Genomic DNA, 19,499 nt, shown 5'->3' on the forward strand with positions numbered 1-19,499 from the left:
GCTGCAAATGATGAGAATTCCTTCTTTTTTATGGCAGCATAGTATTCCATTGTGTAGATGTACCACAGTTTTCCGATCCAGTCATCTGCTGATGGGCACCTAGGCTGTTTCCAAATCTTAGCTATTGTAAATTGTGCTGCTATGAACATAGTGGTGCATATATCCTTTCTGATTGGTGTTTCTAGTTTCTTCGGATATATTCCCAGGAGTGGGATTACTGGGTCAAATGGGAGATCCATTTTCAGTTTTTTGAGGAAACTCCATACTGTTCTCCACAGTGGCTGCACCAGTCTGCATTCCCACCAGCAGTGCACGAGGGTTCCTTTTTCTCCGCATCCTCGCCAACACTTGTTGTTTGTTGATTTGTTGATGATAGCCATTCTGACAGGTGTGAGATGGTACCTCATTGTTGTTTTGATTTGCATCTCTCGGATAATAAGTGACTTTGAACATGTTTTCATGTGTCTCTTGGCCTTCCTTCTGTCTTCTTTTGAAAATATTCTGTTTAGGTCTGTTGCCCATTTTTTTATTGGATCATTTATCTTCCTCTTATTGAGTTGCATAAGCTGCCTGTAGATGTTGGAGATTAAACCTTTATCAGTGATAGCATTTGCAAATATGTTTTCCCATGCAGTGGGCTTTCTTGTTGTTTTGTTGATGGTTTCTTTTGCTGTAAAAAAGCTTTTTATTTTGATGTAGTCCCATTTGTTAATTTTCTCTTTAGCTTCCATTGCCCTAGGGGCAGTGTCAGTGAAGAAGTTCTTGTGGCATATGTCTGAGATTTTGTTGCCTGTGGATTCCTCTAGTATTTTTATGGTTTCCCGTCTTATGTTTAAGTCCTGTATCCATTTTGAGTTTATTTTTGTGTATGGTGTAAGTTGGTGATCTAGTTTCATTTTTTTGCATGTATCTGTCCAGTTTTCCCAACACCATTTATTGAAGAGACTGTCTTGACTCCATTGTATGTTCATGCCTCCTTTGTCAAATATTAATTGAGCATAGTGGTTTGGGTCGATATCTGGGTTCTCTATTCTGTTCCATTGATCAATATGTCTGTTCTTGTGCCAGTACCAGGCTGTTTTGAGAACAGTGGCTTTGTAATACAGCTTGAAATCAGGTATTGAGAACCCACCTACTTTATTCTTCTTTCTGAGGATTGCTGAGGCTATTCGGGGTCTTTTTTTATTCCAGATGAATTTTTGGAGAGTTCTTTCTAGGTCTGTGAAATATGCTGTTGGTATTTTGATGGGGAGTGCATTGAATCTGTAGATTGCTTTGGGTAGTATGGACATTTTAATGATGTTGATTCTACCAATCCAGGAACATGGTATGTTCTTCCATCTGTTTACTTCTTCCTCTATCTCTTTTTTCAGTGTCCTGTAGTTTTCTGCGTATAGGTCTTTTACCTCCTTAGTTAAGTTTATTCCTAGGTATCTTAATTTTTTTGGTGCGATGGTAAATGGGATTGCTTTTTTAGTCTCTCTTTCTGTAAGTTCATTATTGGTGTATAGAAAAGCCATAGATTTCTTGGCGTTAATTTTGTATCCCGCTACATTGCCGAATTCATTTATTAAGTCTGTTAGTTTTTTGATGGAATCTTTTGGGTTTTTTATGTACAATATCATGTCATCTGCAAATAAGGACAGCTTCACTTCTTCTTTTCCAATTTGGATGCCTCTTATTTCTTCTTCTTGCCTAATTGCGATAGCTAATACTTCCAGTACTATGTCAAACAGGAGTGGTGAGAGTGGGCATCCCTGTCTTGTTCCTGTTCTTAGGGGAAATGGTTTTAGTTTTTGCCCATTGAGTATGATGTTTGCTGTGGGTTTATCATAAATAGCTTTTATTATGTTGAGGTATGAGCCTTCTATTCCCACCTTGTTGAGAGTTTTTATCAAGAAAGGGTGTTGGATTTTGTCAAATGCTTTTTCTGCATCTATTGATATGACTATGTGATTTTTATCTCTCAATTTGTTTATGTGATGTATCACGTTTATTGATTTGCGGATATTGTACCATCCTTGCATTCCTGGAATAAATCCTACTTGGTCATGGTGTATGATCTTTCTGATGTACTGCTGGAGCCGATTTGCTAGAATTTTGTTGAGGATTTTGGCATCAATGTTCATGAGGGATATTGGCCTGTAATTCTCTTTCATTGAGTTGTCTTTATCTGGTTTTGGTATTAGGGTGATGCTGGCTTCATAGAAGGAGCCTGGAAGTGTTCCTTCCTCTTGAATTTTTTGGAATAGTCTGAGGAGGATAGGTTTTAGTTCTTCCTTGAAAGTTTGATAAAACTCTCCTGTGAAGCCATCTGGCCCCGGGCTTTTGTTTGCCGGAAGCTTTTTGATGACTGCTTCAATTTCTTCCATAGTTACTGGCATGTTGAGCTGTTTAGAATCTTCCTGATTGAGTTTTGGAAGGTTGTATTTTTCTAGGAATATGTCGATTTCCTCTAGGTTGTCCAGTTTGTTGGAATAGAGTTGTTCGTAGTATTTTGTAACAATCCTTTGTATTTCGTCGGGGTCTGTTGTTATTTCACCTCTTTCATTTCTGATTTTGTTTATTTGGGTCCTCTCTCTTTGCTTCTTGGTGAGCCTGGCTAGAGGTCCATCAATCTTGTTTATCCTTTCAAAGAACCAGCTCTTGGTTTTGTTGATCTTTTGTATTGTTTCTTTGGTCTCTATGTCGTTTATCTCCGCTCTGATCTTTATTATTTCTTTCCTTCTGCTTACACTGGGCTTATCTTGTTGCTCTCTCTCTAACTCTTTGAGTTGTTGGGTTAGGTAATTTATTACCATTGTTTCTTGTTTTTTGAAGTAGGCTTGTAGAGCTATGAACTTCCCTCTCAGGACTGCTTTCATTGTGTCCCATAGATTTTGGATTGTTGTGTTTTCATTGTCGTTTGTTGCCATGATGTTTTTTATTTCTTCCTTGATGTCTTTGGTAACCCAGTCATGGTTTAATAACATGCTGTTTAGTCTCCAAGTGTTTGATTTCTTTGGGTTGTTTTTATTGTAGTTGATTTCCAGTTTTATGCCACTGTGATCTGAGAAGATACTTGATATGATTTCTATCTTCTTGAATTTAGAGAGACTTTGCCTATGTCCTAACATATGGTCTATCTTTGAAAATGACCCATGTGCACTTGAGAAGAATGTATATTCTGTGGCTTTGGGGTGAAATGTTCTGAAGATGTCGATTAATTCCATCTGTTCTAGTGAGTCATTTAGGATTGATGTTTCTTTGCTGATTTTTTGTTTAGAGGATTTGTCCAATGGTGATAGTGGGGTATTGAAGTCTCCTACTATGATTGTATTACTGTCAATCTCTCCTTTGATATCTTCCAGGAGTTTTTTAATGTATCTTGGTGCTCCTGTATTGGGTGCATATATGTTTACCAGAGTTATTTCTTCTTGTTGGATTTCTCCCTTAAGTATTATGAAGTGGCCTTCATTATCTCTTGTTATGTCCTTCACTTTGAGATCTAATTTGTCAGATATAAGTATTGCAACCCCAGCTTTTTTTTCATTTCCATTTGCCTGGAAAACCTTTTTCCATCCCTTTACTCTCAGTCTGTATGCATCCTTTTTTTTGAGGTGGGTTTCCTGTAGACAGCAGATATCTGGGTTTTGTTTTCTTATCCAGTCTGTTACCCTGTGTCTTTTGATTGGGGCATTCAATCCATTTACATTTAAAGTTATTATTGATAGGTACTTATTTGACGCCATTTTTATTCTATACCCCTGTGTACCTTCTTTGCTTCCTATTTCTTTCTTTCTTTTTTTTTTTTTTACAGCAGACCCTTTAGCATTTCTTTCATTGCTGGTTTGGTGGTGATAAACTCCCTTAGTCCTTTTTTGTCTGTGAAGCTCCTGATTTCGCCTTCAATTTTGATTGATAGCCTTGCTGGGTACAGTATTCTTGGATTTAGACCCTTCCTTTGCATGACTTGGTATATTTCATTCCATTCCCTTCTGGCCTGATGAGTTTCTGTTGAGAAATCAGTTGCTAGTCTGATGGGGGTTCCTTTGTATGTAACTGTCTGTCTCTCTCTGGCCGCTTGTAAGATTCTTACTTTGTCGTTGGTGTTTGCCAACTTAACTATAATGTGCCTTGGCGTCGGTCTTTTGGGGTTCATTTTGCTTGGAACTCTGTGAGCTTCTTGGATTTGTGTGGGTTTTTTCTTCCCTATATCAGGGAAGTTTTCTGTTATTATTTCTTCAAACAGGTTTTCTATTCCTTGCTCAGTTTCCTTTCCTTCTGGCACCCCTATTATCCTGATGTTGTTTTGTTTTGTATTGTCCCGAAGTTCCCTTACGCTCTCCTCAATCTTTCTAATTTTTGTTTCTAGAAGCTGTTGTAATTGGGTATTTTTTTCCATCTTGTCTTCTAGCTCACTTATGCGGTCCTCTGCTTCATCTAGTCTACTCTTGATGCTTTCTATTGAGTTCTTTACAGCAGCGATGTCATTTTTCATTTCTTCTTGGTTCTTCTTCATTTCTTCTTGGTTCTTACTCATATTGTCGAATTTGTCTTCCATCCTTTTCAGCCACTTTATGACCATTTCTCTGAATTCTTTCTCTGATAGGTTGTTTGCCTCTAAATCGTTTACTTCCTTTTCTGGTGATGCCTGCTTCTCTTTCCTGTTTGGGCTGTTTCTTTGTCTCCCCATGGTCTCTCTTCTCCGGATGTCTGGTTATATAGATTTCTCTCTCTGGCGTTGATTTAAAGGTATAAAATACAACACAACCAGGCACAACAGACAAGGCACTGAACAGAATTGTATTCACGATATTAATAACCTCCAATAAAGGTAACCACCAGAGAAAGACAAATTAGGGAATAGGAGTGGAAGAGGGAGAGTAAAAAGAAAGAACAACAACGAAGAAAGAAAAAACAACAACAACAAAGAGTGTGAATCTGAACTTGGGAAAAGAGCAGAAAGAAAGAAAAGAAAAAACAGAAAAGAAAAAGAAAAGAAAAAAAAAGTAAGAGAGACAAGAATGATAATAAGAGATAAAAGGGGAACAAACTATATATATGGGGAGTAAACTCCACTAGAACAACCACTATTCCCAGCAAATTCCAGCAACACGAGCCTGGAGATTAATACAAACTGCAACAGCAGCTAATATCAAGTGAGGCAAGGGAAAACAAAAGTAAAAAACAAACAAAAACAAAGCAAACAAAAGAACCAACCAAACCAACAAAAAGAATAATCAAAACAATCTCATAAAAAAGCATAAAAATTCAATCTAATCAACATTCAAGCAAACAACAACAAAAGGCCCGAGAGAAAAATAATTTTTTAAAGGTAGCGTAGAGAGAGGTTTGTATGGATTTGGAGCAGGAGGTTGGGAATTAGATATATAAGTAGGGTGAAGTTTTAGCAGGGAGTAAACTGAAAAAGTAGGGAAAATCTAAAGCCAGAAAGGGTTAAGATAAACTGGGGACCAAAAGGGGAAAGGTTAGGAGGAGAGTGATGGCATAATTTTAGCTTTGAGATAGGGTAAAGCGATTGTAAGGGAAAGATGCAAATCGAATGTAGGACACTAATCCAAAAATAAAAGAAAGGGAAAATCTAATGACAGTAAAAAGAAAAAAAAGTAAAATAATAGTAATAATAGTGCTGATTGAAAATAAAAATGTAATAATTAAAAAGGTGAAAATCAAGTGAGGAAAAAGAAAAAAATATTAGTTTCTTAAGTAAAAGATGCAAAAAATGAAAATAAAAAAATATGAGAATAAAAAAATTAAAAAATTGAAAAAAGAATTGAAAATTAAAAACTAGGAAGACTAAAATGTGCAGTAGCGGCTGTCATTCACTTCCTCTATTATTCTGTTTGGTACGCCTTTTTCCCAGTCTGGGCGGTATTTCAGTTCAGCTTCATTCCAGGGCTCCTCAGTGTTGGAAGCCAGTCCTGCTTTTTAAGCCAGCCCTGTCTTAATTTCTCGTATTTATTTTTGATTACACCAGAGACAATTAGCGTTTCAGCCCCTGGGTGGCAGTGTTTCTGAATTGACTTCCGGGCCTCTCTAGCTCTTTTTTCTTTTTTTTTTTTTCCCCCTTCTATGGCACTCACTACCAGTTTGTGGAGGTGTGCGCCTCAGAGCTGCCTCTCTGATGGTCACACGCAGCTCTGGCCCCAGGTTCCGAAAAAACACCTTCCCCCTGCAGTCTTTCAGGGTTTCCACCTGGGTTTGCCTCTGTATTGGGCTTAGCAATCAGAGTCGGAAAGAGCCCAGGTGTGCGGACCGTGGGTCTGTGCCCCAGACTAAGGAGCCTGCACTCCTTTGAAAATTCTTAGTCTGACCCTCCTCGTCAGATTAAAATGAGTTGCTTTCAAGAGGTCACTTCTGTTAGCAGCTCAGAAGACCCCCCTCCTCATTCACGGATCACGGCAGTTCCAACTGCCGCCGATTTTTCTAGGCACAGACCTCCCGGCTCCTGCTGGTCCTGCGGCTGCCGCGCTTCCCTCACCCAGCGCTTCCCTCACCCACCGCGGGGATTAGAAACCGCAGCTTATTTCAGACAAAATCTGACCTTTCCGTGGTGCAGTGAAGAGTTTCTTTGAATCCGAGTGTTTGCGCTGATAGGGGACAGGTGGTCTGGTGCTCCCAGCAGTTCAGTGTTTGCAGTTGTCGCGGAAAGTCAGGTTTCCACTAAAATCCTCCTTTCCTTGCAAGATGGCGAGGCGCCCGGCGAGCCCGCAGCTCCAGGAGGGGACCCAGCCCCTGTGGGTGCTGCGCGGTCAGAGGAACACTGCCCAGCACTCCCCCGCCTTCTCCTGGAGTTCAGCTGTCCCTTGGCTTGCCCACATACACTCCCTCTGCGAGCCTCTGCTGCTCCGACTCTCCGCCCCAGGAACAGACTCCAAACCCGACTCTATTCCGTCGCCATTTTTTCTCGCCTCCATTTTTTTTTTTCTTGATGGATGTAATACACTTAAAAATATATGTAAGGTGGTATATTCCTAAAAGTACAATTTCCCAGAATGTGTAAAGGAATGCTGCAAAGAAGGGATCTGGGCTCAGAGAAGCCTGGGAAATTGAGGTTGAGCAAAGCCAGGCAGGCTTCTTTTCTGTAGGACTTCTCATAGCCTTTAACATGCCATTGCCCAGTGGTCACCAAAAGTAGGCTGTTTGGTGGCATTTCCCAGAATTCCTTGGCTGCCTTCTAGGAGAATATAGTAACACCTTATAGACATTCTGTGGTGGGCGGTGGAACACAGTTTGGAACATGGTATGAAGGGTTTTTCCCCCAGAAGACTTACCGTATTTTCCGGCGTATAAGATGACTGGGCGTTTAAGATTTTCCTGGGTTAAAAAATCGTCTTATACGCCGGAAAATACGGTAGTTGCCATTCTCCTTGCCTACCTAGGGAGAGAATTTCCAGGTTCCAGAGGCTGCCTACATCCTTTGGCTGCTGGTCACTCCATCCTCAAAGCCAGCAGCTTAGTATCTTCAAATCTCTTTCTGTCTGTCTCTCTACTTCAATAGTCACATTGTTTTCTGACTCTGACCCTCCTACCTCCCATTTATAAGGACCCTTATGACTACCTTGGCCCCACCTGCATAATCCAGGACAATCTCCATATCTCAAGATCCTCAACTTGATCACATCTGCAAAGTCCCCTTGGTAACATTTGCAGGGGATTAGGATGTAGACATGCTGGGAGGGGAGGTGGGCACAGAAGTCCTTGAAGATGCTTTGAAGAGTCAGTCAGATTCTTCAAAGACATCAGCTTACCACAGGTGGTCCTGAGGAGGCTTTGAAGAGTCAGAAGTAGTAAAGAATGTTATTGAGCACACACATGCTTAAATAAAAGCGTTGACTTTCTTTTAGTAATGAGTAAGCTTACCAGGCAGAACTATCTCCAGTAGCCTCTTTAATAATTAGCTTAGAAATGACTGGAACTTTTAGGGCTTTATTCTTTAGGAAGTAAAGGTATTTATTTAAGGAAGTGTTTACATCTCTGATACATCATGAGTATATAACATGGATTTTTCTGTATTCAATTTTAACTTCGTTTCCTAGAAGAAAGTAGTATCAGAAAAAAAAAAAAAAAAGAGAGAGAATTGACCTTATGAGAAATGTTGAAAAAATGTATTTACTTCATAGATGACAATCCATTAACCACCATTCCTACTTTGGAAGTAAAGTTGTTAATTTGTTTCAGAATTGGCCTTTCTGTCTATAGAACATAGTGTTCAATATTACTTTACTACAACTTAAAATATACCTTATGGTAGTGACAGTAAAAGAAACACTGAAGGAATTTCACTTCAATAGGATCTGTTGAATACCTCCTGTGGAATAGGCACTGGGCAAGTGTTGAAGATGAAAGGTTGAAAAATATGCATTCCAGAAGATAAGGCACAAGAGGAGACCATGTGGTATATGTAGGAACGGAAGGCTGCTCAGGGTCAATGTCAATATGAGAGGAGTGGGCCGCACGAGTATGTGTAGCTCACAGGTAGCCTCCTCAGGGAGATGCATTTGAGCCAAATCTTCAAGTCTGAGTCAGAGTTAGGTAGGCTGAGAAAATGAGAAAACTGGCCAAAGAAAGAATAGTGTGAGAAAACCAAGACTGAAACTGGTATGGAGCGACTTTAATCCTGGTTTTACTACCTTAGTTTAATTCAATGTTGATTTAAGAACAAAACACAAGCCCTAGCTGGTTTGGCTCAGTGGATAGAGTATCGGCCTGTGGACCGAAGGATCCCAGGTTCGATTCTGGTCAAGGGCATTTACCGCATTTGCAGGCTCCGCCCCAGCCCTGGGCCCTGGGCCCTGGTCAGGACTCTTGCAGAAGGCAACCAATTGATGTGTTTCTCTCACATCGATACTTCTCTCTGTCTTTCCCTCTCTCTTCCACTCTCTAAAAATCAATGGAAAAATATCCTTGGGTGAGGATGAAAAAAAAAAAAAAAGAACAAAACACAACAAAATGTTTAATCTCTCTTATTCACTTCTATTTTTTCCACAGAGGACCTGGAATTGCTGGTTGACAGGGTCAATGATTTGATCGAGTTCCGCATCGATGCGGTTCTAGAAGAAATGAGCAGCACGCCTCTTTGTCAGCTCCCCCAGGAGGAGCCGCTTACCTGTGAAGAGTTTCTCCAAATGACAAAGGTTATTAGAATATTAATGTTTTCATTAGACATTGTTTTGTGATTCATTTTTCTATAGAGGGCATTTTTTGAAGCACAAATTGCATTTTTTTTCTCTTCCTGTGATTGGTCAGTGATAGATATTACTTAAATATGGAGTCTTCAGACGATAATGAAGAGGAATGTCTGTAGGGAGTCCCTTAGACATGAGGAACAAGTCATTTCCTTTCAGATCCGTTGGAAGGAAATTGCTGTGGAACACATGTGTCGTTCCCCGCCCCCCCCATATTTGTTGAAAAATAGAGCTCTTTAGCTGAAGAGCTCCTATTAAGCTAGGATTAATTAATAAAGCAATTGTTTTAAACAGTTCCTGGGCAGAATTTCTTCTTTAAACTCTTCTGTAAAGCAGCGTTTCCCAAGCTGGTGCTCTGTGGCACACGTTCTGGGTTCTGGGGCCGTTGCTGGGAAAGGTGGAATCAGTGTCCAAATGGCTCAGCATAGACTTTCCCCTTCTCTCCCCTTACAGATTCTTTACCCGTTAATGTATTAAAACAAGGCCTTCATTTTGATTATTCATGGATCTGAATAGCCTGAACTAACAAGCAAAGCCTAAATGCATTTGTGGGAGCCCCTTTCACGTCCCGCGTGTTTCAGGGTTCCCGTTCAGGTCCGGTTTCTGGAGAAGGCCACAACCAAAATGAAGAGACTGGAAAAGAGTTAATTTGGGTAAATGGGGGGCCAGGCGGGAGTCCATCTCTAGAGGGAGGACTACCCCTGCCTAGCCTTTGCCATCCCTTTTATTGGGGTTCTGAGATACACCCATATCCTTTAGGCAGGAAATTCCAATAATAGACAATCAGCAAAAATTTACATATGATTAACAGGTGAAAGTTGCTTTAACTACCAATGTCTCAGCTAAACAATGAGTGAATAGCTCCGACCATTCAGAGCGATTAAGGTTGACCAGCCTTCTGGATTCCCTTTTCACATTTAACTACCAATGTCTCAATGTTCGGTTTCCGGCATGCATTAATAAAATTTTTTAAGTCAGTTTATGTAAGCAGGCCTTCCTTTCATTAATATTATTGAACCGAAGCTATAGGCTTTATATATAAAATTGAATCTGCAGCTCTACCACTCCACTCTTAACACCCACCCTTTAGTTTCAGCAGAATACTCCATGAATCTTATAGTAAACTTAATACTGTTGACTTGAATTGTATTGGTTTCTTATCTGTTTGTATATAATTTATATATTTGTTTTTGATTTATAGAATTATAAGAACTATAAACCTATGAATTTTATTCTTAGTTCAACATTTCTACATTTTAGAGGAAGATCATAATTAAAATAATTAAATTAAAAAATTTTGAATTCATTGGGGTGACACTGTTTAATAAATTATGTAGATTTCAAGTGTACAATTCTATAATATATCACCTGTATGTTGCATTTTGTGTTCATCATCCAAAGTCAAGTCTCCTACCATCACCATTTACCCCCTTGTTACCCTCTTCTATCCCCCCCACCGCTTTCCCTCTGTTAATCACCATGCTGTTGTCTGTCTATGACTTGTTATTTTTTTTAATCGCTTCACCCTTTTTCACCTAGCTGTCAGTCTGTTCTCTATCTATGAGTCTGTTTCTATTTTTTTGTTCATTAGATTCCACATATAAGTGAAATCACTTGGTATTTGTCTTTTTCTGACTGGCTGGTTCCCTTGTCTTTAACACCTTCTCTTACAGGATGCCATGTCTGGGCTAGTGTGAGGGGTGTGGCCAAGCATCTTTGGAGGCCTAAATTTCATCTGGAGGCTGAACTTAAAGGCATTACTACTATTACTGATGTGCTCTCAAAAGCTAGATAAACAAATATGACGCTGTGCTAACTCTTTTATAGGATCTTTGTGTAAATGGTGCTCAGATACTACACTTTAAAAGCTCATTAGTAGAGGAAGCAGTCAATGAGCTAATAAATATGTTGCTAGATGTGGAAGTTCCATTCAAAGAAGAAAGTGAAAAAGTAGCCAATATGAATGGTGCTGATTCAAAAAACAAAAGTTCAGGTAAGGGATGGGATAGTGGAAGGGTCTTGCTTTTCTAGGACATTACTGTTAACTAAAATTACATTTCCTGCATAGCAATTAATTTCACACTTCTGTAAACACCCTCCCAATTTTATAAGGATGTTTATAAATCTAAAATTATGTAATGACCCTGTGTCATTAATTACATTATTTTTTGTTAAATTCTATAAACATGTAATTTTGTATTGGCTCTTGTTAGCTCTCTTTGCATTTAGCTATGAGTGTGGGATTTTTCTCCTTATCAGTAGAGTAGTATGGATTATGGTTTGGGAATTTCCACTGGAGTACATTACAATAGAGCAAACCTTGTGTGGGAGAGATGAGAACACTGAAGGCAGAAATGGGAAGCTGTTTCTCCAAGGTTTTCTGGATGTTGGTGGAAGAGAGAGCACCAGAACCCAGGCCCCTGAGGCCCAGTCTTGCTTTTCGGTCATAGCTCTTGTCTCTCACATCTCCTGTTTCCTCACACTGAGGAGGAGATGCCTCCATTAGTCCACCTGGTGACACATTTTCCATTTTCTACCCTTTGATGGCCTCACTTTCTAAGAAGTGTGACATTTAAGTGTTATCAAATTGGCATGTAATTTATTGTTATTTTCTTGCAACAGATGTTTTTCCCCCTCTGTCTTTATCATCTAGTAACAGCAAAAAGAGAAGGGCATTCTGACACCTTGACACCTTCCCTTAATGCTGAATCAGGCTTCCTGCCTTTGACGACAATCACGAGAAAGAAGAAAGAGACTGAGATCTTAGAGGAAGAAGCCTGCGAGTTGCTCTCTCATTTCAATCACCAAAACATGGATGCTCTTCTGAAGGTTACAAGGAATACACTAGAGGCCATCCGCAAGCGAATTCATTCATCCAACACGATTAGCTTCCGGGGTAATAATCCCACAGAATTTTCCTACTGGCTGGCCAGGCATAGTGGCTGGTCGAGTGTGTGTGTGTGTGTGTGTGTGTGTGTGTGTGTGTGTGTGTGTGTTAAATTTAAATAATTAAAAAGCCCACATTTATTGAGTGTCTCCTTATAAGTTTATACACTGTGAACTTTGATTTCCCCAACAATTCTCTGAAGTAGATACTATCATTATCCTCATTTTAAAACAGAAAACCAGAGCACAGGGAGGTTAAGTAATTTGCTTAAGGTCGTTTAGCTTTTGATAATAGCATAATAGTTGGCATTACTTTTAATCTTTTTGTAACAAGGTGAAAATGTAAAATGAATTAGTGAAAGAAAAAAACCGTGAGTACTTTGAAAAGGAGATATATGGAAAGATAATTTCATTGTTAAATTAGTAGGTGATTAGCCAGTCTTATAAAGTGAGAGAGATCTTATTAATGCCATGCTCTTCAAAGCAGAAATTTTTTTAAAAATTAATTTTGTGTCAATTTACTACTTTCCAGCTGGTTTCCTCATTCTCAATACAATCAGCTCTTCCTCAGCACAATTCAGAAACAGGTGTTGTGTTTCCCAGATGGGTTACAAAAATCCATCAAACCTAGAGACATTCTGAAATTAATTTTAAATTTAAAATAGTAAAAAAAAAAAAACAGTAATTAGTTCAAATGGGAAAATAATAGGATCATACAACCTTTTTATTTATTTTGAATATTGGCATTTAAGAGAAAGCATCTTTAATATTTAATTAAAAGTGAATAACTAAAAAATGGAAACACTGAAAGAATTTTTTGATTGGTGGCTTGGTTCAATATGTTTTATTTCACTTGCAATAGAGGACAGTTCTTTTTTTTTTGATACAGGAATAGTATTAGAACTTAGCAAATGTTGGTTGATATGCTGAAAATTAAATCACATTTATTTCCCAACTTTATATATTTTGGGCATTTCTGACTAATCCATATAATAAAGAGGTAATATGCAAATTGACCATCATGTCTCACACAAGATGGCCACCCCCATGTGGTCACAAGATGACCACCACAAGAGGGCTGGCAGGAGAGGGCAGTTGTGGGCGACCAGGCCTGAAGGGGAGGGCAGTTAGAGGTGATTGGGCCAGCAGGGGAGGGCAGTTGGGGGCAACCAGACCTGCAGGGGAGGGCAGTTAGGGGCAACCAGGCCAGCAGGGGAGGGCAGTTGGGGGGAGACCAAGCCTGCAGGGGAGGGAAGTTGGGGGCAACCAGGCTGGCAGGGGTGGGCAGTTGAAGGGGACCAGGCCTGCAGGGGAGGGCAGTTAGGGGTGACTGGGCCAGCAGGGGAGGGCAGTTGAAGGGGACCAGGCCTGCAGGGGAGGGCAGTTGGAGGCAACCAGGTCTGTAGGGGAGGGCAGTTGGGGGTGACCAGGCCGGCAGTGAAGGGCAGTTGGGGGTGACTGGGCCAGCAGGGGAGGGCAGTTGGGGGTGACCGGGCCAACAGGGGAGGGGTTGGGGGCGACCGGGCTGGCAGGGGAGGGCAGTTGGGGGCAATCAGGCCAGCAGGGGAGCAGTTAGGTGTCAATCAGGCTGGCAGGGGAGTGGTTAGGGAGTGATCAGGCTGGCAGGCAGTAGCAGTTAGGGGCAATCAGGCAGGCAGGCAGGCAGGCGAGTGGTTGGGAGCCAGCAGTCCTGGATTGTGAGAGAGATGTCCGACAGGGATTGGGCCTAAACCGGCATTCAGACATCCCCCGAGGGGTCCCAGATTAGAGAGGGTGCAGGCTGGGCTGAGGAACACCCCATCACCCCCCCCCCCCCCCACCCCCCCAGTGCACGAATTTCGTGCACCATGCCTCTAGTATAAGTATATAAAGTTACACACACACACACACACACACACACACACACACACACACACTGGTAATAATGAAAAAAAAAATCCCATTTTAAGTTAAAAAGATTAAATTTGCCCTGTTTTCCATTTACTCAGATAGTAACAGTGCTTCTCAGATGAAGCCAAATAGTCGACCCATTTTCCGGGCAGGCATCACTCTGGCCATTCCCAACATTGCCATGGTCCCTGCCCTGGAAGATGTACAGCAAATGCTGAACAAAGCTGTGGAGTGCATCGTCAATGTCACCAAGGGGGTTAGACAGTGGAGCAGTGAGCTGTTGTCCAAGGTGAGTATGGGATGAAGAAATTATTTCCTACGGAATAAAATAAAATAAAATCTTTTACAGACGAGATTGAGCTGAAAAATGTCCTTTTATGTTTTAGAGAAAGATGCATGAAAGAAAAATGGTTGCTTTGCAAAATAAGGAAGACAGTGATTCTGATGTTGAAATGGGAGAAAACGAACCTCAAGGTAAATGTTCTTTTGTTTATTTTAAACTAGTCATTGTAAGCTAGTATTTATTGAGCTAAAATGCATGTTCTCTCCATGCAATTCTTAAATCAGATCAGGTTGGCATATTAATCTATGATCCCATTTTAAGTGTATAAAATATAAAGATCCATGTCTTTTAATATCACCATTACAAATAGTTTACCTCTAATGGGTGTCCTACAGTTTTGGGTACAACATTGATTTCTGGTCCAATGTGATGATGAGAACTGAGGTTTAATTTCTCAGTTTAAAGAGATACTTGTCACCATCACAGTGAACATTTCCTGATACTAAAGAGACATTTTTCAACCCATTATGTGTCCTGTTTTGCCAACATCCTATGATGTGTGAACATGCTGTACATCCCATGGTTTTCATTTGAATTTTGTAAAATTAGGGAGCGTATGACCTGCAGGTTCCTCATTATATTAAATGTTGTCTTTAGTTCTGCAAACTCCTTTTAAAGCAGCCCTGCAAACAGCAGACCCCATGTAATTTTCAATTAGTGCTCATGTTCCAAGACAATAAATCAACTAACCATGAGGAAGAAACTGAAGCAAGTTTCTCTTTAAAACAGTCTGTTGCTGAGGAGGGTAAAGACAGCTCAAGACAACTTTACCCACAACTTACAATATTACTTATTTATTTTAGCTAAAAAACATATGTTGTTATTGTGTTAATTTCACTTTTATATATGTAGAAACATTGCTTTACTTCCAAGAATAGTTGAAAATTCAGAATTTTCTAAACTCAAAATATGTTCAGTTATGAATTATATCTTAAATTCAGAAGAAAAAATGTTCAATGAAAAATTGTATATATATTTTTGTCATGACAAAAGAAATAAGCCACATCTTTTAAAAATAATAGCTTTGAGATATAGTTTACATAAGAAAATTTATCCCTTAAAGCATACAGTTTAGTGGTTTTTAGTGTGTTTGTAACCATCACCACTATCTAATTTTATAATATATTCATCACCCCCAAAAGAAACCCTGTACCCTTAGCAGTCACTCCCTATTCCCCTGCCCCGTAGCCTGTGGCACCATTCATCTACTTTCTGTCTTTGTGGATTTGCCTTTTTTGGACATTTCATATAAATAGAATCATACAATATGTGGTCTTTTGTGACTGGCTTCTTTCACTTAGCATAGTGTTTTCAAGATTTATCCATTCTACAGCATGCATCAGTTCTTTATTCCTTTTTATTGGTAAACTAGAGCCTGGCAGGTGATTGGGGCCGCCTGGCCCAGTCCCATTAGGGGCCGATTTGGGCCGGCCAGCTGCAGGGAGGGACCACGGGAGGTTGGCTAGCCATGGGAGGTTGGCTGTGGGAGTACACTGACTACCAGGGGGCAGCTTCTGCATTGAGCTGTCCCCTGGTGGTCAGTGTGTGTCATAGTTGACCGGTTGTAATGGTCACTTATGCTTTTATATATATAGATTCTATTCCCTTATATGGATATGTCACATTTTATTCATTCACTCACCAGTTGGGTATTTTGGTTGTTTCTATTTTTTAGCTATTATGAAACATCCAGCTATGAACATTTGCGTACAAATTTTTTGTGCAGACATTTGTTTTCATTTCTCTTGGGTATATACCTCTAAGTGGAATTGCTGAGTTATATGTCCACTGGTTGGGCTTTCTCATGTATAATTTTGTTGGCTGCTTTTGTTCCTGCGTGCAAGCACCACTCTTCTGTTTCTTTGCATGTCTCACAATTAATTTTTTTTGTTGAAAAGTTGGTATTTTAAAGAATATAAAGTGGCAACTCTGAGAATCTGATTATCTTCCCCCCAGGGTCTGGTGTTGTTTCTTATTGACTTTCCGGGACTAATTCTATAAAATTTGTCTTGCCTGTGGTGTGTGCTGTTGTAATCTCTGCTTCATTAGCTTAGTGTTCAACTAATGATTGCACAGAGATTTCCTTTATTGCTTTGAACCAGTAAGTCTTCCACCCTCTACCTGGGGACACTGTGTGTGTGTTTGTTTGTGTTGGATCACTATGTGTAGAGCACCCTGGAAGCTCAGTAAGTTATAACACTGCCTTAGTCTTTATTTACTGATTGTGCAAGCCTCAAGTTCAGCCAGAGCTAAAATATTGGGGCATCTTTAGGTTTTTCCTGAGCATGTGCCTAGCTCTGTACATATGTGTGGCCTTGAGCTCCAGGAATATGTCAGGGCATTATAAAAGCTCCCCTCCCCGACCCGATAGACATCTCATTTCCAGATCTTCAAATTTTTTTGGCCAACTTCCTGTTTTCCCCAACTAATAGCATTGCCTCAGGCAGCTATAAAGTTAAACAATTGTTGCTGATTAGTTTTGACAAATGCCTTGGAGATAGGGATTTTTTTTTTTTTTCACACTCAGTGAGTTTTGAATCAGGTGAAATAAAGATCAACTCTTTAAATGGGGCTTTTTGAGGTAGCGAGGTAGCATCCAGAATGGTCCAATAGTGACAATTTAATGGGGTCTTCTTGAGGAACTCCAAAAACCCAGTCTGGCCTCCTCTGGTGACTGCTAGGCTATGGTTTGCACAGTCACAGTGGTTGTAAGGCTGTGTTTTTTGAGGCTCCTGTCTAGCCAGTGAGGGGACTATGGGCATAGATCAAGTTAAAACACCACAAAACTCACTGTTGTTATGGGATTTAGCATTTTTCTCGACTAAACAAATGTTTCTTGGATTGTTGCAAGCTTTAGATAATTTCCACAGTTCTGGGAAATTGATGTTGACAGTTTTCCCCCAATGTTTTCAAAGGTCCTTACTTTACCATTCTAGAAATGACCTTCTCCTTTGAAAGTGTGTTCCCTATGCTGTTGATATAAACATTTTTTTTCTCTTTTTCTGCTTTTAGATACTTTTGAGATAGCATCTGTAAACTTACCCATTCCTGTGCAATCCAGGAACTACTATAAGAACGTTTCAGACAACAAAGATATTGTAAAATTAGTCTCTGTGCTTAGCACAATCATCAACTCCACCAAGAAGGTAGGTCACAAGGATTTGTAGCCAGAGCCCCTTGCTTCATAGCATGTGCCTGTGTGAAGCTGAACATCACAAGCTTGTCCTACCTGTAGTCAGGGTCCCACCTACTGTGAATTCAGTGAGCTGCTTATGGTGTTTTGTATGTACACAGCAAATGATTATTTAAAGATTTTCATTCTAGATTGCAAAGTGAAAGAGAACTAATATTTCTATGTTTTATATTATGTTCTCTTTAGTGCCTTTAACCTATTTATTTATTATTATTTCAGTTCAAATAAATATAACTTAAAATTTTTTGGATATGTCCCAAACCACAAGTCAGACTGGTGTTACAATTTACCTTCATAGAATCGGTGATACCAGTACATTTGAAATAGAAGAAGATTTATAGTCAATTTTTCATATTTGTATACTGAGGCAAATCTTAAAAAATATCAATGAGAATTTATGTACATTGTCATGTGGAAATCAGATAATACTGAAAAATAAAGAAAATATTAGTGTTATCAATGCAAACTTACACTAGATATGGGGGTAAATTTGAATTAATTTCTATTGCCAACCTGTTTTTCTCTTAACTTTGCCTTTTTTTGTTTGGGCACATCTGTTCTTATAGTAAAAAGATTCAAAGTCCTGAAGTCAATTTCTGCTTAAAAATATGTATATTTACATTGTCATTAAGATCTGTTGATTCTTTAAAATGGTTTTAGTGTCGAGGAAATAGTTGCCACTCAGTAAATACTTTTTCCTATTTCTTTAAAAAAAAATCCTCACCTGAGGATATGTTCATTGGTTTTAGAGAGAGAAGTATCAATGTGAGAGAGAAACATCAATTAGTTGCCTCCTGTATGCACCCTGACTGAGGATCGAACCCACAACCTTGATATGTGCCCCTACTGGGAATCAAACCCGCAACCTTTTGGTGTATGGGACGATGCTCCCACCAACTGAACCACCCAGCCAGGGCTCTGTTACTTAGTTTTGATGGAATGAATTTCATTTGTTTTGAAAGCATTTTGAAAAGTTACCATTGCTGTAAAAATATGAGGGGATATTAAGTTTAATTTTAATTTTTTTATTCCTGAGGGAACTGGAAGCTTTTGCATTTATGCATTTCCAATTTTCCTTTCTTAATATATTGAAGGTCCTGTGTTTAACTTTGCCCTAGAGACAGTGTTCACATAATTCAGTTTAACAAATATTCATCTAGTACTTAGTTTATCAAGCTTTATACTAAATGGTAAAGCTAAATATAGTATTCTATGATTATAATGAACATTCACATATACTTCCCAATGTCTCCTAATCATGGAAAGTACAATAAAGCAAATCAGTAATGAAGTCCATTAATTTCTCTGAACATCAGTAGCCCCTATTATGAAAATCTAAGGGTAAGACATAGCAATTGAAATTAACATACTGCTGGCAACAAATATACTTATCTTTTTGTCACTTTTATTACATTGGCTTTTTTTATTATGCAAAGGAAATGTACAGATATTAGTCTTCCTTAAAGGGTTGGCACTTAAAATAATTTGAAGGACTTTTTCCAATTTGATGGGATGGCCAAATTGTTTCTGGAGGAATATATGCGTGCTTGTCATAGGGCTCGACACGGCTAGCCAGCCACAGCTATAGACCCTTCTGAATGGTTCTCCCTCAACCACAGAAAATCCTAGGACCCAGCTCCTTTTCTCTTGCCATCACTGATTGTATCAGAGTCTAAACCTGACCTACATTCAGCATTTCCATAGGCTGGTCATCAACTTATAACATTGTCAGGCAGGCTTAGAAAGATGAACTAGCTAAACCGAACTATCAAAATAACCTTGGTAAAAAAATAAGGAAAACAGCTCTACATAGGTTGTTCATGTAGTTTTTTCTTTAAGTTTTAGGTTACCTCTGCTCTAACAAGTTCCAATCTAATAAAGACTGACATAAAATAAAAGTCTAAAACATTTAGTTAGGGTGTATCTTAATATTATAAACTAGAGGCCCAGTGCATGATTGAATCATGCACGTGTAGGGTCCCCTACACACTTTCGC

At 39.4% G+C, this 19,499-nt stretch overlaps 1 protein-coding gene across 1 annotated transcript in view; it reads left to right on the forward strand.

Annotated features, from left to right (window-relative positions):
* DNAH5 (dynein axonemal heavy chain 5) overlaps positions 1 to 19,499 on the forward strand; it is a 196,369-nt gene that overhangs the window by 51,387 nt on the left and 125,483 nt on the right. The window contains exons 17-22 of the mRNA XM_054714356.1: positions 8,995 to 9,140; positions 11,019 to 11,184; positions 11,851 to 12,087; positions 14,066 to 14,256; positions 14,354 to 14,441; positions 17,323 to 17,456. Of these exons, the coding sequence (XP_054570331.1) occupies positions 8,995 to 9,140; positions 11,019 to 11,184; positions 11,851 to 12,087; positions 14,066 to 14,256; positions 14,354 to 14,441; positions 17,323 to 17,456 (962 nt within the window). The remainder of the gene's footprint in view (positions 1 to 8,994; positions 9,141 to 11,018; positions 11,185 to 11,850; positions 12,088 to 14,065; positions 14,257 to 14,353; positions 14,442 to 17,322; positions 17,457 to 19,499) is intronic.

This window comes from Eptesicus fuscus, chromosome 4 (assembly GCF_027574615.1).
Source record: "Eptesicus fuscus isolate TK198812 chromosome 4, DD_ASM_mEF_20220401, whole genome shotgun sequence".
Taxonomy (NCBI): Eukaryota; Metazoa; Chordata; class Mammalia; order Chiroptera; family Vespertilionidae; genus Eptesicus; species Eptesicus fuscus.